The sequence below is a fragment of the Sturnus vulgaris genome, chromosome 26, assembly GCF_052056855.1.
Source record: "Sturnus vulgaris isolate bStuVul1 chromosome 26, bStuVul1.hap1, whole genome shotgun sequence".
NCBI lineage: Eukaryota > Metazoa > Chordata > Aves > Passeriformes > Sturnidae > Sturnus > Sturnus vulgaris.
In genome coordinates this window covers 3,716,978-3,737,911 of record NC_142268.1, presented here as the reverse complement: position 1 = coordinate 3,737,911, position 20,934 = coordinate 3,716,978, and the positions used below count along the sequence as shown (strand labels likewise).

General features: G+C 55.8%; 1 protein-coding gene across 1 annotated transcript in view; it reads left to right on the top strand.

The window, feature by feature from the left end:
* The window catches only part of ADAMTS10 (ADAM metallopeptidase with thrombospondin type 1 motif 10), a 63,167-nt gene that overhangs the window by 17,971 nt on the left and 24,262 nt on the right, over positions 1-20,934 (top strand). Inside the window, exons 3-11 of the mRNA XM_088179080.1 lie at positions 1,389-1,744; positions 6,515-6,674; positions 8,797-9,014; positions 10,512-10,595; positions 10,960-11,105; positions 14,963-15,006; positions 16,488-16,593; positions 16,692-16,838; positions 18,828-18,969. Of these exons, the coding sequence (XP_088035206.1) occupies positions 1,389-1,744; positions 6,515-6,674; positions 8,797-9,014; positions 10,512-10,595; positions 10,960-11,105; positions 14,963-15,006; positions 16,488-16,593; positions 16,692-16,838; positions 18,828-18,969 (1,403 nt within the window). The remainder of the gene's footprint in view (positions 1-1,388; positions 1,745-6,514; positions 6,675-8,796; positions 9,015-10,511; positions 10,596-10,959; positions 11,106-14,962; positions 15,007-16,487; positions 16,594-16,691; positions 16,839-18,827; positions 18,970-20,934) is intronic.

Sequence of the window (20,934 nt, the reverse complement as noted above, 5' to 3'; positions counted from 1 at the left end):
CTCAGCTCAAGGGCCCCAAGAGGAGCTGCTAAGCCAGGCTGAGGTGATAAAACCAATCCAGGGAGCTGGGAAGGCAGGATGGGGTCACAGACAGAGACCTGGCTGGGGAACTGGGAGGTCTGACTTCTGCTCCTGCTCATTTTCAGCACCACTGGAGGAATTCTGGTTGCCCCCTCTCTTATTTTGATATCAAGATTGGCATTTCAAGGACTCTGTGTCCCTGAAGCTCCTGCAGCTGTGACTGGGGAGGTTGGGGTGGTGCTGTTGTTTGTGTTCTCCCTGTGGCAGCTGCAGATGTCCTGAGGAACCCACAGGGAGACTTTTCTCCTGAGCCACTGTCACTCCAAGGCTCCTTCTGAAGAGACCTCATTGCTGGGTCTGGGTTAAAATAACCCTCCAAAGCTCAGAGCTGGACTCTGCAAAACTTGAATTCCTTCTTCCCAGTGGAGATGAAAGGATTTGGGATACTCCAGGTCCAGAGCCACACTCAGAGTGTCCCAAAGGGCCCTTTGGGCCAGGCTGTTCCTCTCTAAGACCTACAGAGGAAAAAGTTACATTCCCAAAATTGCTACCCCAAGGCTCTGTAGGCTGCAGTGTTTGGGGAATTTCCCAAGGATCCTGCAGGCTGGGCAGAGCCTTGGGATTCCAATTTTTGGAATGCTGTGGCAGGACCCTGACCCTCCACCTGCACTGGCTGTGGCTGTGCTCAGGCTGGCATTGCTGGGTGTTGTACTGGTTTGAAAATAAAACCAGTGAGAGACTCCAAGTCAGAAATACAATTTAATAGGAAAAAAAAGAGAAAAAAAAAATACAAAAGAAAACCACTGACAGATTCAGAATACAACCTGACACCCAGTCAGTCAGTCAGGGCTTGGTGCAGTCCCATTCCATGGTGGCTTCATCCTCCTGCAGTGACAGATGTGGTTCTGCTGGAGCAGGGCTCCTGGAGAAGGTGCAGTTTTCTTCCTCTGAAGATGCAGTGATGATGTGGAAAGGTCGAATTTTTCTTTGGGATCCAGTGGGAAAAGGCTGCTCTGCTGTTCCACATTTCAGATTTTATCTGGGTAGGAAATGCTCGGCTCCTCCCCCTGGCTGGAGCATCTCCCAATGGGATGTGGGAATTTTATCAGCCATGCACTGGGACTGCATGGCCCATGAACAGGAGAGATCTCCTGGAGTGAGGATGGGTTTGGAAAAGATAAAGAACACTGCCCTGCTTGGTTTTAACAGCTGACCCATTAGCAGAGATCAGGATCACTGCCCCAGCTGGGTTAACAGCTGGTGATAGAATCCAGACTTTTGGTCAATCCTGTATTGCAACCTCAGACAGCGTTCAAGCCCCTTTGCAGGCTGCCATTGCCATGTGTGTCCTGTCCTTCCCTCCCCAGAGGAATTCCTCTCCAGCTTGGATCACTATGAGATCGCCTTCCCCATCCAAGTGGACCAGAACGGGGATTTCCTCACCTTCGACATGCGCCGGCAGCTGAAGCCGCGGCCCCGGCGCTCGCTGCCCTACGAGCCCTCGGAGCAGCAGGTCTTCTACAAAGTCTCTGCCCACCACACCCAGTTCCTGCTCAACCTGACCCTGCACTCCAACCTGCTGGCCGAGCACTTCACCGTGGAGTACTGGAAGAGGGATGGCATGGACTGGCAGCACGACTTCCACGAGGACTGCCACTACGCCGGCCACCTGCAGGACCAGTACCTCAGCTCCAAGGTGGCCATCAGCAACTGCAACGGGCTGGTGAGTCTGGTTTGGGTGGCCAGGGGCAGTGCCAACAGCTTTGATCCTCCAGCAGGTGGATCCATGTGGTGGATCCACCAAGATTTGGGTTGGTGGCAAGCGGGAATATTCCACGCTGGCAGAGGGTGCAGCCATTCCTGGTCACATCATTGGGGGTTCCTGATCTGTGTGTCACTTCCAGGACAGTTTCTGGGCATTTTCCCATTGATTTTGATGGGAATAGGATAATCCTGGCTCTCTGGGGATAGCCAGACCTGGCTGTCACCAAGTTCTTCCAAGAGCAACAGCAAAGAATGTTTTGTGTGTGAGGAAGAAAGTGCGGGAGGGCAGGGATTTCATGGCACTGCTGGAATGTCACAAGTGCATCCACATCCTTCCAAATGCAGATGCATTCCTGGGAATCTCAGTTGTTTCTGTCCATTTCTCAGGACGTAGAAGATGTCACTTCTGAAGGAAAAAAACCCTGAAATAATCAGTTTTCAATATGAAAATGGAAACATCAGGAAGGGGGCAAGGTGGCATTTCCTCCAAACCAGCAAGGCTGCAGGAAGGAGGGTGGGAATTGGTTGATCTTCCAAGTCCTGACAGCTCAAATTGAACATCCCAGTCCTAAACATCAGCAAGGAGTCTTAGTGGTGGACATCAGTGTAGGAACAGCTGAGCTCCGGGGTAGATTGCTTGGAGAGAGGGAGATCTTGGGAGATCTTTAGGAACAGGCCAGACAAAAGCCTCTCCAAAACCCTGCAGGTATGATTCATTAGGTCTCCCAGCCCTGGGAATAGACTGAGGACTTCTATCCCTATTTTTCTATGATTTTCTGATGTTTCTGGCTCACACAGCATATTTCTTGAGCTGCCAGATGGAGGGATGGAGCAAACATAACCCATGAGTGAATCCTGAGGCTGATGGCTCCCTTGGAAGGGTAGAAAAAACTCTCTAGACCAGGTTCATATTTCTGCTCCAGCCCCACCTCCTTGCAGCATTCTGGCAGTGTGGAAGAGCTTCCAAATGGGAATGAATTCCCATTTGATTTATTGCTGGGTGACTCTGCCAGAACAGTGCTGTGGGTTATTAACAGAAACGAGAATCTGACTCATTATATCACAGAGTCTAAAGTTTCCAGCCCACAGCCAACAATCCGAGCTGCACAAACTCCTGGTCCGGAGCCCTTTGTTTGGACATGGGAACTCTGCTCCAGTCCCAGGGAATTCCATGGTGCTCACAAAGGGTGAGCTGGGTGCTGCTGGCTCCGGAGGAATCTGGCATCCCCCTGCCTTCCCACTCCTCAGGGCAGCAAGGCCGGGGCAAGCAATGGCCCAGCAGCACTTGGAGCTGGGAGAATTCCATCCCCAGGCTGTGTTTAGATCTGGAGAGGCACCAAGGGCTGTCTGGAGGAAAATGCAGCCAGGCACAGAGAGGGACAGAGGGTCATCCAACAAACTCTCCTCTGCCTGAACTCTGCCCTTCTGCCCCCCAGAGTTATGGACACAGCGAGGATGGGGGAGGAGGGCTGGGGGTCACTGAGGACAGTGGGGTTGGGATTCAGGCAAGAGGAGTCTGGGATGATTTTAGCTGGTGAAGAAGGGCTGGACTTACCATGGGAGATGTTTTTCAGTGCTCTGGGTGACCACTGACCCTCTCATGCCATCCCTCGTCCCCAGCAGGCTCTGTTCCAGGAGGGCATCACCCATCGGGAAAGGAGGGGACAGAAGAGGGTCCCCAGGTCCCCAGGTGCAGGTTCCTGCTGAGGGGGCACTGCAGTGACCCCCCCTCTGCACAGTGATGGGCTCTGTGGCAGTGACTGGGCACAAACTGGGACCTGAGCTGGTTACAGGGTGAGCTGAGCATGAGGAGGAGGAGGAGGGAAAGGGATGACTGTGAGCACAGTAATGAGCTCCAGGCCATCCTCCTGCCCTCAAACTCCCACATCCCCCACGAATTCCCATGCCTGCAAGGTTTGGTTTTGAACCACTTTGGTTTTGAACACCCCCAGCACAGCTCTCACCTTACAGCCCTCCAGCTTTGGATGCCAATACCTGGAAACTCTCCCACTGACTCCTCTTCCCAACACCTGGACATTCTGGGCACGCTCCCAGTGACTCCTCTTCCCAGCCACAGGCACTGTGAACCTGGCCCGAGGGCAGGCAGGGAGCAGAGCTCACCCCACACATCTCCCACAGCCTGCTGGGCTTCAGGCTCAGCCAGGGAAAAGTCACCCAGTTCCCAGAGCCACAGAATCACAGAATATCCTGAGCTGGAAAGGACCCACAAGGATATCAAAGCCCATCCTGGTCCTGCACAGGACAGCCCCAATCCCACCACGTGGCCTTTGTTGGAAACAAAGGGTGACATAGTCCATTTTCAAAAATATTTCACATTTTGAGCTGTCCAGAAGGGCCAAGCAGCTGGAAGCCTCCAGGGAGCAACCTCAGCCTGTCTGGGAGCAGGAATCCCTGTGTTTCATCCCTTGGGCTGCAAGAGATGCCAAGGATCCATCATGTCCCACCATCAAATAATCACAGCCAGGAGAAAACAATGAGCAGAGAAGTGCCATTCTTTTCATTTTGTGTCAGAGGAACAGCCAGGTCTTCATCAGAGAATCCCAGAATGGTTTGGGTTGAGATGGACCTTAAAGATCATCTCATTCCACCCCCTACCATGGCCAGGGACACCTTCCACTATCCCAAGGTGCTCCAAGCTCTGTCCAACCTGGCCTTGGGCACTGCCAGGGGTCTGGGGACAGCTGTCCTGGGGAGCCCCCTGAGCCCAGCATGAACAGGAGTGCCCAGAGGGACCTAGGTGAGGAGGAACGGACCCAGGTGAGGAGGAATGGAGCCAGGTGAGCAGGAATGGACCCAGGTGAGGAGGAATGGAGCCAGGTGAGCAGGAATGAAGCCAGATGGCCCCACTGTCACACGGCTCCTCCAGGAGCTGGCCCCAGGCCGTGGCTGTGCCTTTGCCAAGTGTGGTATGAGCTGACAGTGCAAACCCTCCTTGCTCTGCAGCTGACCTGTGTGAATCACACACAGGATATCCAGTCCAGCTCCCCCACAAACCACAGGGCTCTCTCAGGACCTCTCACCGCCCCCTTTACCCGCCCTGTGTCACGTCCAGCCCGGCCCTCGGAGCTCAGCCCTTGGGGTCAGCGATGGGACAATTCTCAGACTCCGGTGACATCCGAGCCTCGCTGCTGGAAGGTGCCAGGCAGGCGTGGAGGCTCTGCAGAGGCTGGAGTGAGAAGATCCCTTTTGCAGAGGGATGGGTTTGGGGCAGGACACGCTGTCCCCCCGGAGCTGTGCCCCGGGGCTGGGGTGACCTCGTTCCCCCACCCCACAAAGCCAGCAGCCTTTCCAGCTGGCTGCCCGCCCCAGCCCGGCCAGGGGAACCTCACAGTACCTCGCTTGTGTTTGAAAAGGTGGAGCCGAGCCAAGAGCAGCAGAGCCCGGGGCAGGAGGAAATCCCCCGGCACTGGGGGCTCGCTGCTCACACTGCCCCCATTGAGCTCCGAGCCGGGGAGGGGACAGCGACAGCCCCGGCAGGGAGGGACAGTGCCCCGAGAGCTTCTCCCCACCCACACCCGGCAGAGAAGCTGCTCCAGGTGGTTCTTCCATGAAGGGGCCTCGGGATGTGTCACAGGGACAGAATTCCCGACTCCCCACCCTGGCAGAGCAGGGCTCCTGTCCCTCGGGCACTGCCCAAAAGCGCTGTCACATCCCGCTGGTGGCAGGGCAGGTGTGTCTGCACACAGAGCTGTGTCTGCACACAGGGAGGGGGATGACAGCCGGGAGCTTTGGCTCCTGGACTTTTGGGATCATGTTTGAGCCACGTCAGGCACATTTCTGTCGTTTACTGGTGAAGTTCAGCTGATGGGACACCACATTCCTTGGAGAAACTCCGTGCCAGGAATTGGGATGGAGAAATTTAGTGCCAGGAATTGGGATGGAGAAATTCAGTGCCAGGAATTGGGATGGAGAAATTCAGTGCCAGGAATTGGGATGGAGCTCGTCTTGGGCTCCCAGAAACTTTTGGTGCTGCTCGGCCCTTTCGGGTAGAGGGAATGTTGCTGTGAGGGTGGAGAGCAGGGACCCTGCGAGCACCTGGTGGGATCCCCTGGGATCTGCCCCTCCTGGCTCTCAGTGCCTCACAGGGGGATCCCCCCAGGCAGCAAAGCCTGGGCTCACAGCTGAGACTGAGCCAGACAAGGAATAAAAAACTAAAAGGAATAAGGGAGCAAACCCGAGATGATCTCACTGAAGTGGCCAATCCAAGGTGTGAAAGGGGCTGGGATGCCCCATCCAGGCTCCAGGGAAGGGTTTGGCTCTGCCTCATCACCTTTCATATTTTAAACATGTGGGGTGTTTACCCCTCTCTGCAGCACCGAGTTCCCAGCTGCTGGGGATGGTCCTGAGCTGCTTGGGAAGGTTTTTTGGGGAGGCTGAGCTCAGAGCTGCTGTGTTTGAAGGGGGTTTTTGGGATCCCACTGAGACCGAGTGGGTGGAATAGGAAACAACTCATTCATAACTCAGCAAGGCAAGGCTGTGATTTCCAGAGGACTTTAGTGAACACAGATGTCCCAAGGCATCCACCACCATCTGGCTGGGTTTCCTCTGCTCTGTGGGTTCCTGTAGTTCAGTGTTTGTGCAGGATTCCTCCACAGCTTTTGTCAGTCCCCAGAAATTCGGGGTTAATCAGCAAAAACTCGCTGTGAGAAGCCACCAGCATGTCCCCTCGGTTCACCTGTGTTATTGCCTCCCCTCTTCCTTCCTGCAGCACGGGGTGATCGTGGCAGATGAGGAGGAATATTTCATCGAGCCCCTGAGCCCTGGAGCCAACGTCAGCACGGGGGGTGAGGGCAAGGGCAGCCCCCACGTCGTGTACAAGCGCTCGTCCCTGCAGTACCCCCACATGGATGCAGCCTGTGGAGTGCTGGGTAGGTGCTCCCACCTCCTCCTCCTCCTCAACCCAGCCCAAAACAGGCTGGGAAAATCCTGGCAGAGCAGGTCCACTCTGCTCCACGTGGCAAAGAACCAAACTTATCTCCCGAATTCGAGATTTTTCTGCCTTTACTTTCACCCATTTTTGGTGGTCTGGGCTTTGGGAAGCTCCCGTCCTCTCCTCCTCGCAGCAGGGCTTTAAAATTTGTAAATAGAGCTCGGAATAGAAGAGAAAAAAACACCTCTTGTTTTTCTTCAGAAGAATCCTCCCAGATTTGGCCAATTTGCAGGGTGTTGGGAAATCGCAGCTCACGTGTGCTCAGCGCAGCCTTGGCTTCGGGGTTTGGTCACTGCAGGTCGTGTCCATGCTGGGAGAACTCTGCTGCTGATGGGGACCAGGTGGAAAAGGCCCTTGGAGGGTGGGATGTGGGGTCTGGTCCTTCACAGAGGGCTCTGGGGGAAGTTTAAGGAGAATGGTGACAGCACAGGAACCCCATCTCTGCACCTACAGGGCTTTGACCTCCCAAAGGACCCACAAACTCTGTCCTGGCTTCTCCCCATGTGCCCTTCTGGTCCTTGTCCTTCCCACCAGTGTGTCCCAAAGTCTGGCTGCAATCCCTGGCCCTTGTGAACAGGCAGAGTTTCACCTGCACATTTCAAAATGTGGCAGGCCCAGAGGATGCCCCTCCCTCAGCTGAGAGAGGCTCTGAGAGGCTGAGGGGAGATCCCAGCCCTGCAGAAGGGCCTGGTGGCTTTTTCTGGGAACAGAGCAGAGGCTGCTCCTGTCTGGGTGTCACCCCTGGGTGTCCATCCACTGGCCCAGCAGAGACACTTGACCAGAGGAGGAGTCACTGCTGAAGTCATTGTCACCTTCTCTGAGTGTCCCCACACCCACCAGCACCTCTGGAGCCCCCTGTGCTTCCCTGGCCTCTGCCCATCCCAGCTCCCAAAGCCACTCTGATGAAGCTCCAGCAGACTCACTCCCCTCCTGCTGACTCTTTGCCACATTCCCCAGCTTCCAGAAATAATTTAGCCCGTTCCTAATTGCTTCTTGGAAAGCAGAGATGTGCAGTGGGGGCCAGAGGCCAAAGGAGTTTAGAACAACCACAGTGCAATGGCTCCAGCAAGGCCACCCCACCCCTCACCCTGCTGGCTGGACCTGTCCTGTCCTGAGCACCCCCAGGAGCTGCCCTGGATCTCTGGAGGAGCTGGAGCTGGGAGGTTTTGGGGCTGCCTGAGGTGTGCCCATGTTCCCAGCCTCGCTGGATGTGATGATCCAGCCTCAGAGCAGGGCAAAGGATCCAGCTGGATCTGCTGGCAGGGCAGGAGCAGGGTTGGAGTCTCCCAGTCAGCTCCCCTGTCCTGTGGTGGTCTCCAGGAGGGGAATTTGGAGCTGATGGCTCTGCTGGGGACATCCCCAGGCTCAGCTCAGCAGCACTTGAAGCAAAGTCCCACAAAGCTGCTGCTGCTGTGGAGGCTGCAGCCTTTTCTGTGGTGGAAAAGCCAGGCCCTAAATCCAGGTCCTGGCAGGAGAAGGAAAGAGGAAAGGGTCTGCAAGGGCTTCATTTTCAGGTTCTGGCTGTGTAGTCTCTAAGCCCACCCTGGGGCAGAGGTGAGGGCAGCTCAGAGGGGTTTGTGGCTGTGATGAGCTGGGCACAGATCTGCTGGGCAGGAGAGGACAGAGGAGCCAGGAGGGCAGGGAAGATTCCAGCAGGGCTGGCAGGAGCCTGGGGACAGCCCTGGACTGCCTTTGGGACATTTTCTTAACCCACACATGGTGCACAAACCACGGAATCACAGAATGAACTCGGTTGGAAAAAACCTTTAAGATCATCTAGTCCAACCGATGACCTAACACCTCCTCCTCAACTCAACCCTGGCACTGAGTGCCACATCCAGGCTTTTTTTAAACACTTCCAGGGACTCCACCACCTCCCTGGGCAGACGATTCCATTGCCCAATCACTCTTGCAGTGAAGAATTTTTTTCTGACATCTAACCTAAACTTCCCCTGCTGCATCCTGAGGGCTCCTCCACGTCCTTTCCTCCCCTCAAACCCACCCCTGACCCCTGGGAGCTCCTGCCCGGGGGCATCAGAACCGTTCCATTCCCTCCCCAGACGAGAAGCCCTGGAAGGGGAGGCACTGGTGGCTGAGGACACTGAAGCCCTCCCCTCTGAAGCCATCGGGCAACCACAGCCAGCGGGGGCAGCTGCCCCTCAAGAGGTCGGTGAGCACCGAGCGCTACGTGGAGACCCTGGTGGTGGCTGACAAGATGATGGTGGGCTACCACGGCCGCAGGGACATCGAGCAGTACATCCTGGCCATCATGAATATTGTAAGTGTTATACCCGCACCAGGAACCTCGCGGGCTGGGGGAGAGCTCCCGCTCATCATCCCAAACGGCCGTGATGGCAAAAGGAGATTTTCCTGCATGGGGGACACAGCAGGGAAATCGGATCTGTTCCAGGCTGGCACTGGCTTCTCCCCAGGCTCAGATCAAGGCTTCGGGGTCACAAATCCTGCCAGGCTGCTGCTGCTGAGCAGTGGGACCCCGGAGCCTGGAGAGGTAAACTCTGCCCTGTCTGACCCCGGGCTGTGAGAACAAAAGCCTTTCTTTGAACAGCATCTCTCAGCTCAAATTAGCATTGCAAATGCGGCCAGGCAAGCTGAGAAGCACATGGGAAAGCATAAGGACAGGGAGCTCTCACGCTTGGGGGCTGAGCAGCGAGAGGGGCGGCAGAAATCCCCCCGAGCTGCGCTCCTGGCCCGGGGCACTGCTGGCCGCAGGGTACCAGGCTGGATGCATTAAAAGCCTGAATTGGCCGCGCTGGATCCTCCTGCGAGGTGCGATGGCTTTGGAAGTTATCCATCAAGCCTCTGAAAGCCCCTCTGTGACTGCTCTTTGTCCCTTCCTCCGAAGGATCGCTTTTCATGCTTTGCATTTCTAAAGCCGACGCCAGATCCTCAAACAATCCCGGTTCGAGGCGTTTCATCTGCTCCGAAACACCCGCCTGGGGCCGCACATTCCTGGGGGATGCTGAGCCCTTCCCGATGCCCGAGGGATGCTGTGCCCTCCCCTCTGCAAAGCTCCATCCCTGGGGCTGCCCAAAATGCCCATCCGGGCTCCGGGCAAGGAGCAACTGCTCTGAGACAGCGAGCTCTGAGCGTGGTTTAGGGGATTCTGCTGCTCAAGTGGTGGTGTGGAGTCCCATTCCCATCCCTGCTTCCCAAAAATGTTGTCAGGAAAATTAATCCACAAACACCAGAGGTTTATGTCCAAAAAGGAGACAGAGGAGTCCTTTTACTTTATTCAAATAAAGGGAGAGGCCATGGGGCATTCCCCTGGGGTCTCTCAGATTTTTGGAGGATGCAGCCTCCTTTTTATCCCAATTTCCCTCTCTCTTTCCCCATTGGCTGAGGTACTTGAGAGGCACAGACTTCCCAGAACACCTGGTACCTGAGATTCCCCTCTAATGTATAACCCTCCCTTTTAATTTTTAATTCTTATAGAATTCATGGTTTTTCCCCATTGCTTCTTTCATCTTTTGATATCCAATTTCATTTTTCAGCAAACCTGCAGTTTGTTTGTAAAGGCAAATATCTTTTTCCATTCATCAATCAGTGCAATCCTTCCCGTTGTTTCTTTTCTCTCTCAGAGCTGGTTTTATCTACCAGCAGACCCACAGCTTGTTTGGAAAGACAAATCCCTCATTCCTCTCAATGTTGTGTTCAGAGCCCAGCCCCGATTCCCTGCCCTGCCCAGCCCTCCCCAGCTCACCCGGCAACAGAGCTCATTTTTAAGACTCCTCTTTTCTTGTTTCTTGGAGGTCAGGTTGCCAAACTTTTCCAGGACTCGAGTCTGGGCAATATTGTCAATATCCTGGTGACCCGGCTGATCCTGCTCACCGAGGATCAGGTAAGCTGGGCTTTGCTGAGCCTGTGCTGTGTCTGCACTTCCCTTCAGGAGCTGTGTGTCCTCCTGGATGGCACTCCCAGGAATTCCCCCAGGTGCAGTCTGGCTGCTCCACATCCTCCCAATGCCCCCTGAGGACTGGGCTGAGGGGACCTCTGGGAATCTGATTTTTTCCATGATAAGGCAACTTTAGGGAGGTTTAAGCAACTTTATTTTTTCTGCAGTCCCACCTTTCTTGCTTTCCCATGGGCTCCATGAGGAACTGGGGGTGTCTGGGGTGGTGTCAGTGCTCTGCTGGCACGGAACGGGCAGTGCCTTCCCACCAGAGCTTTCCTGGGCACACACTCTGCCACTGCTTCCATTCCAGCCCACGCTGGAGATCAACCACCACGCTGGGAAATCCCTGGACAGCTTCTGCAAGTGGCAGAAATCCATCGTGAACAGGAACGGCAACGGCAACGCCATCCCTGAGAACGGCATCGCCAACCACGACACGGCCGTGCTGATCACCAGGTGAGCCCTGTCCCCGGGGGGTGGCAGCTGTGCCACCTCTGTCCAAGGGGCTCATCCTGACCCTCAGGGGGTGCAGATTATTGCAGTTCAGATGGTTATCATCCCCCAGCTCAGTTTATCACCCTGCACTCCAGTTCACTATCAGTGTCCACTCCAGTTCAGTTTATCAGCCTGCACCCCAGTTTGTTATCACCCTCCACCCCAATTTGTTATCAATTTCCAATCCAGTTTGCTATCAATCTCCACCCCAGTTTGTTACCAATCTCCACTCCAGTTTATCAATCTCCACTCCAGTTTGTTATCACCCTCCATTCCAGTTTGTTAACAATCTCCACCCCAGTTTGTTATCAAGCTCCACCCCAGTTTGTTATCAAGCTCCACTCCAGTTTATCAACCTCCAATCCAGTTTATGAATCTTCACTCCAGTTTATTAATCTCCACCCCAGTTTGTTATCAATCTCCACTCCAGTTTACTGTCACCCTCTGGTCTTCCCTCAGTCTTTGCTGGGCTCTCAGAGCTCAGTTTGCAGCCACGGGGCGTTTCTGCCCCAAAAGGCAGAGTTGGGCACAGGTGGGAGCCCACCCTGGAATGCTGGAGCCTCCTGCTGGGATGAAGAGCCCTGTCAGCCTCTGCTCTGGGAGGGGAAGGGGATTCCAGCAGGATCTCAGGACAGTGACTGGCCCCAGCCAGCCCAGGATGTGGCTCAGCTCATTTTAGGTGCCCCCATGTTGGGATAAGCTCTCTCCTTGGGACACTCCTGCCCTGCTGGTGTCCCTGTGCTCCTGCCACAGCAGGGGAGGTCAGGAGAGACCTGGGTGCTGGATCAGACCCCGAGATCTGTGAAGGGTCTGAGCTGCCACATGCAGGACAACAAAAATCCTGTTAGAAATGATGGGTGCTTGAGCCTGGGGCAGCAGAAGGAGGGAGGGATGGATGGATGGATGGATGGATGGATGGATGGATGGATGGATGGATGGATGATGGATGGATGGATGGATGGATGGATGGATGGATGGATGATGGATGGATGGATGGATGGATGGATGGATGGATGGATGGATGATGGATGATGGATGATGGATGGATGGATGATGGATGATGGATGATGGATGGATGGATGGATGATGTATGGATGGATGATGGATGGATGGATGATGGATGATGGATGGATGATGGATGATGGCTGGATGATGGATGGATGATGGCTGGATGATGGATGGATGGGATGGATCCATGGATGGATGGGGATGGATGGTCAGAAGGAAGGAGGACACAGAGAGGATGACAGGGACAGTGGAGGGAATGGCAGAGTGCTGGAAGGCCACGGGATGCTGGGGGGATGGAGGGCACAGGGAGTGCTGAGCTCCCCAAGTGCTGCTGCCTGTGTCCAGGATTGTCCCTCCACAAATCCCTGCTTGGACAGAGGCGAAGCATCCTGGGAGACCCAAAGGCAAACCCAGCATTATCCTGTGCCTTGCCCATCTCCTGTGGAGTGGAAATCAGGAAATGGAAGTGCTGGACAGGGAGCCTCCAAGTGGGAGCCGTTCCCTTTGGTCCATGTGCTGCTCTCCTGCTCCAGCTCCAGCAGGAGCCTGGAACATCCCGTGGATGAGACCCCACAGAGGAGTGACAGAAGGGCCCCTCAGCCCCAGAATTTCCCCCTCCCGAGGGGGCTGCAGCTTATTCCTGCCCTCCCACCCTCTGTGTGGGATGCAAACGCCGGCTCCGAGCTCTCCGTCCCCATCCAGATGTTTGAGTCAGCCCAGAGCCGCTGGCTGAGCCTGGACAGCGCCCGGCGCATCCGGCCCCGATAAATTCCCGGTGTCCCGATAAGATCTTGCTGAGCTCGGGGCTTTTTTCTCCTGCAGGGACGTGTCAAAGCAGAGCCTCCGAAGGCTTGAAAGGCATTCGCTCAAAACAAAGCAACAAATGTTTTGTTTCCTGCCGAGGGGAGAGGAGAGGTTTGGGCACTTCCAGGGAGTGCCAGGGCCAAAGGGACAGGAGCCATCCCCGGGAATGTGTCGCACTTAACCCCTCGTGTGCTGCCACTTCTCACCCCCCACCCTCATCCCCGAGGGGTCAGTGGGGCGAGCGGTGCCAGAGGGTCCTGCCCAGTGTCCCCAAAGCCACTCTGGGGTCACAATCCTCAATCCTCACCCCATGGGTGTCCCCAAACCTGCTCTGGGGCCACAATCCTCAATCCTCACCCCATGGGTGTCCCCAAACCTGCTCTGGGGTCACAATCCTCGGTCCCACCCTGTGTCCCCAAAGCCACTCTGGGATCTCAATCCTCACCCCGTGGGTGACCCCAAAGCCACTCTGGGATCTCAATCCTCACCCCATGGGTGTCCCCAGACCTGCTCTGGGGTCACAATCCTCGGTGCAGCCCCAGCCTGGCTCCAGGGTGGCCCAGCCCAGCTGGCCCCTGGCCCCCAGCAGACCCCACCCTACCCAGCTCTCAGCCTGGCCCCTTTCAGCCCAGATTTGCAAATCCCAAATATTTATCTTTGCAAGGAAATGAGAATATTCCCTCTCTAACCCAAACTGGTCTCATTTGGAGCTGCCACCTCTTCCCATTTTGAGGATGCTGCATTTCCATCTGGAGAAGGTTTTTGCTCTCCTTGTTTTACCTTTCCTTGTACCCAGCTAATGATGTGCAAACAGTGGATTCCTTCATGCAATGGCTGGAAGTCGAGGCCAGGAACTGAGGAAAGAGTTACCTTGAATCAACCCAGATTGGATTTGTTTGGAAAATTCTCAGTAAAGAACTGGAAAAAAAAAATCACTGGAGCATTTTCATGAAACCACAGTGGGGTTTGAAATTGAACATGTTTTCAAACTGAGATGTTTTCCTTATTTTTATTTTGTTTTGAATCAGAATTTCATATGACCCATCCCTGGCAGTGTCCAAGGCCAGGTTGGATGGGGCCTGGAGCCCCCTGGGCTAGTGGAAGGTGTCCCTGCCATGGCAGGGGGGGGAATGAGATGATTTTTAAAGTCTTTTCCAACCCGAACCATGCAGGGATTCTGTGTTTCTCTGTTTGATTGATAGCATTTCCTGCCAGACACCTGAGCTTACAGAGCAGGGTTGTTCCTGTCCTCTCCCCCTGTGCTGATGCCTCCCGGGAGTGCTGGGGAGCAGAGCTGGACCCACCCAAACCCAAAGAGCTCCAGTCTGGAATAACCTTGTCCCTGCTGATTTATGGAATCGTTAAGGTTGGAAAAGGCCTCCAAGATCATCCAGTCCAACCTTTGACCGAATCCCCTTGTCCACTAAACCACATCCTGAAGTGCCACATCTGCTCATGTTTTTAACACCTCCAGGAGTGACGACTCCACCACTGCCCTGCACAGCCTGTTCTGATGCCTGATAGTCCTTTCCATGAAGAAATTCTCCCTAAAATCCCATCTAAACCTCCCCTGGCACAGCTTGGTGCTGTTTTCCCTCCTCCTGTCCCTGTTCCCTGGAGCACAACCCGACCCCCCCGGCTGTCCCCTCCTGTCAGGGAGTTGTGCAGAGCCACAAGGGCCCCCCTGAGCCTCCTTTTCTCCAGGCTGAGCCTCCCCAGTTCCCTCAGCCCCTCCTGGGGCTCCAGACCCTTCCCCTGCTCATGCTCTACCACCACATTTCATCACAACCAAACCTCTGGCCTGGCTCAGCCCCAGAGTTAAAGGACAGGGTGAGTTAAAACCCTCAGTGAATCTCAACCTGGGCAAAGTGAGTTTTGTCCTGCCTGTCACCATTGGTGCTTTCCAGCCCAGGGCTGGTTTGGAGTGGTTTGGATGTGAGCACATCAGTGAAATGACAACTCCCAAAATCAGAAATGTCCTTAACACTGCCCTCTCTCCTCCCCAGGTACGACATCTGCATCTACAAGAACAAGCCCTGTGGCACCCTGGGTGAGTAGAATTCCCACACCCCTCAGCAGCTCCCAGCAGCACACAGGGCTTTGGGAATATGATGAGGGTGGGCTAAGCCATCCCCTTTGCCAGCTGTTCCATCCCTTTCCAGATGTGCCATCCCTTTCCCCCCTGTGCCATCCTTTCCCACCTGTTCCATCCCTTTCCCACCTGTGCCATCTCTTCTCACCTGTGCCATCCTTTTCCACCTGTGCCATCCTTTCCCAGTTGTTCCATCCCTTTCTCAGCTATGCCATCCCTTTCCCCCCTGTGCCATCCTTTCCCACCTGTTCTATCCCTTTCCCACCTGTGCCATCTCTTCTCACCTGTGCCATCCTTTCCCACCTGTGCCATCTCTTCCCAGTGAAGGTGAAGCTCCTGCCCCAGCAGCAGCAGCAGCAGGGCCAGGACCAGAGCAGTGGTTTCCAGCCTCTCCTCCCTTCTGTGAACACTAAACCAACAGCTCTGAGGATGGATGGGCCCTGGAACCCTCCTCTCCTCCATCCCTGGGCCAGCTCCAACCTGATGATTAAGAACCACTTGCTTTTAGGGCTTGTCCATGGCCTGCTGGACTATTCCTGGGCAGGCTGTGGCTGGAGGTGCTGGGATGGCTCAAATCATTCCACTGGCACAGCCAGGCCCTTCCCTGGCCCGGGGCTGTGGCACAGTTTGTGCTGCTGGGGCAGGCAGAGGGAATTTGCTGTCACAATTCAGGGGGATTTCAGCATCATCCAGTCCTCCCAATGAGCCATGCTGGATTCCTGGTGGGTGCCAGGCAGAACCAGGGTTGGATTCTGGCTTGCTCAGCTGTCCCTGGCCGGGTTTGGATGCCCCAGAGCTGGTGCAGTCCATCTGAGATTCCCCCATCAGGGCTGTGCCAAGGACTGCTCCCCTCTGCACCATTTCGATAGGAAATTCAGAGAATTTTGACCCTTTCTTAGCATTTCTGAGCCCGTCACTGTTAATTTGCCACCAGTGCTGAGTGACCATGGCCTGGAAGAGCCATGAGTCCATCCCAGAGCCCAGTGCAATGATGAGAAGGGACTGTTTGTGCTCAGTGTTACAGTGTGTTAGATTCACTGAGGGTTTTAACTCACCCTGTATGGGGCAGAGCTGAGCCAGGCCAGAGGTTTGGTTGTGATGAAATGTGGTGGTAGAGCATGAGCAAGGAAGGGAATGGAGCTGGGAAGGGTCTGGAGCCCCAGGAGAGGCTGAAGGAGCTGGAAAGGGGCTCACCCTGGAGAAAAGGAGGCTCAGGGGGGCCCTTGTGGCTCTGCACAACTCCCTGACAGGAGGGGACAGCCGGGGGGGGTCGGGCTCTGCTCCAGGGAACAGGGACAGGAGGAGGGAAAACAGCACCAAGCTGTGCCAGGGGAGGTTTAGATGGGATTTTAGGGAGAATTTCTTCATGGAAAGGACTATCAGGCATCAGATCAGGTGCCCTGTGGTGGCCCTGTGTGACAGCTGTGTCCCCTCCCCAGGCCTGGCCCCCGTGGGGGGGATGTGTGAGCGGGAGCGGAGCTGCAGCATCAACGAGGACATCGGGCTGGCCACCGCCTTCACCATCGCCCACGAGATCGGCCACACGTGAGAGCCCTGGCAGCTCCTGAGGGGCTGCAAACCCTCCCTGGGGGACATCCAGGTGTGCCCAAGCCCAGCTGAGCTCCTCCCTGTGCCCTTTCCAGGTTTGGCATGAACCACGACGGCGTCGGCAACAGCTGCGGCTCGCGGGGGCAGGAGACAGCCAAGCTGATGGCTGCTCACATCACCATGAAGACCAACCCGTTCGTGTGGTCCACCTGCAGCAGGGACTACATCACCAGCTTCCTGGAGTAAGGAACCCAGCCCTCCCTGCCCTTCCTCCAGTCTCTTGTGAGCACGGTGTAAAGCTCCCAAATCCCCCAGCACCTCCTGTCTTGTCTCCCAGCACTTCATCTGTCCCCAGAGTCACATTCTTTCCTTCCTTTGGATTTCCCTATGTTTTTCCTGCCTGTTGAACATCTAAAACCAATTATGTTGCGGCTGGCAGAGCTTTATTTGGGTTTCCCACATCCAGAAACTTCACAAATAGATCAGTCCTCCCCGGAGGCATTTGGGTGGTTCTGAAGTCCAGCCTGGAACTGCAGAAGGAAGGAAGGTCTGGGGAGAGGATTGGGTCTGTGTGGTGCAGGTGCTTTCTCCAGGCAGTGAGGAGGAGTTTTCTGTGTGAATGGGCAAAGCAGGGCAAAGATTTTGGTTTTCTTTTTCTTCTTTTATGATTCAGGAGAAGGGACAGGACAAGGGGGATGGATGCAAACTAAAAGAGAGCAGTTTAGATTGGATATTAGGAGGAATTTCTTTGTTGTGAGGGTGGGCAGGCCCAGAGCAGCTGTGGCTGCCCCTGGATCCCTGACAGTGTCCAAGGACAGGATGGACATTGGGGCTTGGAGCAGCCTGGGACAGTGGAAGGTGTCCCTGCCATGGCAGGGAGTGGAATGAGATGAGTTTAAAGGCTCCCAACCCAAACCATTCCATGATTTAGGCTCCTAAATCCCAGAGTTTTGAGGCTGTCACCCTGCCTGAATCAAAGCCTTGCAGGGTTCAGGCAGCCCCAGGGTTTCTATCCCAAACCAATTCATCAAGATCCATTTTGGTGAGGTTTTTTATAGGACAAAGGAACTCCCTAAAGGAAGGACTGGGCAGGGCTTGAGGGATGACTGGAAGCAGCACAAGTGTGGGGTCAGTGTGGAGGGAAGCCCCCAGGGAGTCTGAACAGCAGAGCTCAGCTTCTGGAACGCAGCAAGAGGAGCAGCCAGGGCTCCTCCCCAAGGGGCTCCTGCAAGGCCCAGCCAAGCCTCGTGGCTCGGCAGCAAATCCCACATCTGGCAGCTGTGGCTTGGCCACAGCCAGGCCTGTCCCCCTCGCTGGTGACCACTGGCCCTGCAGGCACGTGGCACAGCCGGGCTGCCTCGTCCTCTGCTGACCCCGAGCTCCTGGCAGCCTTGGAGGAGCACGGAGAGTTCATCCCTGCTCCTCGTGCTCCGTGCTGGCCACCCCGGGCTCCAGGAGCCTCCGGTGGGACACGGTGTGAGCAGGGTTTGGGGCTGGGGGTGATGACAGCAGCTTTGATTTAGGGGGAGCTCAGAGAGCAGCGAGGAAAGGGGAGGGAAAAGCGTTCCTGGCTGGATTTGGATGCTCCTACAAAGCTCTGGCAAGCAGGAGGTCAGGCTTGGAGAGAGGGGCTCCTCTCAGCTGGGGCTTCACAGCTGGGTGGGGGGGCACCTGAGGGTGCTGGGCACACCTGCCTGGGCACACCTGCCTGGGCACACCTGCCTGCTGCCACAGGGACAGCCAGGGGCTGGCAACAGCCTGCAGAAGGGCTGGAGCTGTGCCAGGGCTTGGCATGGAGCTCAGGGAAAGGTTCTTCCCCCCGAGGGTGCTGGGCACTGCCCAGGCTCCCCAGGGAATGGTCCCGGCCCCAAGGCTGCCAGAGCTCCAGGAGCGTTTGGACAGCGCTCTCAGGGATGCTCAGGGTGGGATTGTTGGGGGGTCTGTGCAGGGACAGGGGCTGCACTCATCATCCCTGAGGGATCCAGCTCAGGATATTCTGGGATTCTGTGAACCCTCACATCAACACTTCCAGAGTTACCTTGGAACCAGGATGTGCTTCCCAGCCCGGGGCACACAGCTGGAAGGATTTCAGAGCTCTTTCTCTGACCCAGATTTGTCCCCTCAAGCAGCCAAGCTCAGCCCCAGTGGAGTTGGGAGCGGCAGCTGCTGCTCCCTCACCTCAGTGCTCTCTGTCCCCTCAGTCAGCTCTGACTCTCCCTCTCTGGTTCCAGCTCAGGGATGGGACTGTGCCTGAACAACGCTCCTCCCAAGCAGGATTTCATCTACCCCACGGTGGCCCCGGGCCAGGCGTACGACGCTGACGAGCAGTGCCGCTTCCAGTACGGAGTCAAATCCCGCCAGTGTAAATACGGGGTAGAGAGCCTTCCTGCTTTACTATCGGTTCCCAGGGCTGGAGGAGGGGGGTGGGGGGAAGGAAAGGTCCGTGGGGCTGCCCCTGCTGCCCACATCACTGTCCTGCTCCAAACCAGGGGCACTGCTGAGTTCCTGGTGAGCTCCGTGCTGTGCTTCCCTGGGGGAGCACACAGGAGGGGGTGTCCTGTCCATAAATGTTGGTCTCAGCTCAGTTTGGGTCAGATTAATCCCATGGTAAAAGATTTCTTGCCTCTTCCTTGGCTGCTGCTGGTCCCCAAGGTCCCCTCCCCTCTCTTTGCACAAGGACATATTTTCCATAATCCTTACCAGAAGTCATTGTGCTGCTCACATAAACTCAGGAAAATTCTTTGTCCCAGGTGAGGTGAGGGATGTGCTGGAGGCTGCTGCCCACCTGACCCCCCTCCCCTGCCACCTCACTGCCATCCCCTGCCACCTCACTGCCATCCCCTGCTCTTTGAACCCAGGAAAACACTGGAAGGAAAGGCTGCTCCAGGAGAAAAGTTTTCCTGGGTCTGAGCCTGGCACTTTGCTGTTCTCAATGTCCTGAAGGGTCTGAGCAGAGTGGTGAGGGAACATGTGCATGGAAGGGCTGCTTGAGCTCCTTAAACACCCACGTTCTTTTGGGGAAAACAGAGGAGCCAGCAATGGGATGCACAGGCAGCAGGAGCACATTTCTCCATGGAAATGCTCATTCCTCCATGGAAATGCTCATTTCTCCATGGAAATGCTCATTTCTCCATGGAAGTGCTCATTTCTCCATGGAAAGGGTGGTCAGGGATTGGCAGGGGCTGCCCAGGGAAGTTTGGAGTCCCCATCCCTGGAGGTGTCCAAGGAACACTGGGTGTGGTGCTCTGGGCTGGTTGAAAATTTGGGGGTCAAAAAGTGGCACTCAATGATCTCAGAGGTCCAGTCCATGCCCTGGCAAGCTGTGAAGGAGCAAACACAGCAGCTCAGGATTTGGTTTCTCTGTCTCTGTGCAAAGCCCAGCCCAGCTCTGCCGTGGGAGTGCCCTGGTGTGAGCCAGGCTGTCACTGTGAGGGAGGCTCCAAGCCCCTGCTGGTGCCACCAGATCATCCTGGTGGCAAAAGGGCAAAGCTGATGCCTTGAACAGGTCCCAGGGGCCCAGAGCCCACTGGACATGGGGCAGATGCAGGAGGAGCAGTCTGACTCCAAAGAATTTGGTTTTCTTTTTTGTGGTGTCCCATGTCAGGTGCCACCCACTGGGGTCTGTGCCCCTGCTCAGCTGAGCCAGGGGCAGGAAAGGGAACCTCCCCCTGTCTCCCAGTGAATTTTTAACCCAGGCAGACACTTCCTGTATGTATCCAAGGGTCACACAAATGTCCCTGCGTGACCCCTCCAGCCCTGTCGTGGTTTGGGAGAAACCCAAAGGGCACCAGGGCTCAACTGTGTGCAGGAAAATCTGGATTGTCAATGTGTGAGCCACCCATCCTGTGCCCCTGGAAACAAATTCCAGAGGGAGGGAGCCAGCAGGGCAGCATCCCTCCCTCCAGGCCAGGGCAGGGGGTGACTGATGGGTGTCATGAGGATGGAGAGGGTTCCAGGCCAGGTTGGACCAGGCTTGGAGCAGCCTCGTCTAGTGAAGGTGTCCAGGGTTGGATCTTTCAGGTCCTTTCTACCCAGACCACTCCATGATTCTATGACTGAAGCTGGGAGGTCACCAGGAAGCCCTTGGTGACAGGGACAAGGGGCTCCTGCTCCCCAGTGCTCACTCTGGCTCTGCCATCACCGAGGGGTGCATCCTGAGGATGGGACAGACTCTCTCCTTCCCCTGCTTAAAAACCATCTGAGCTGCCCTTGGGGAAGGGGCTGGGAGCCAAATTCCCTGTGCAGCTCCAATGCAAGGAATGATATCAGATACCCAGCCCCTGGCATGGAGCCTGCAGGGTTTCCCTGTGCCAGCTCTGCCCGGGGCAGAGCAACCCC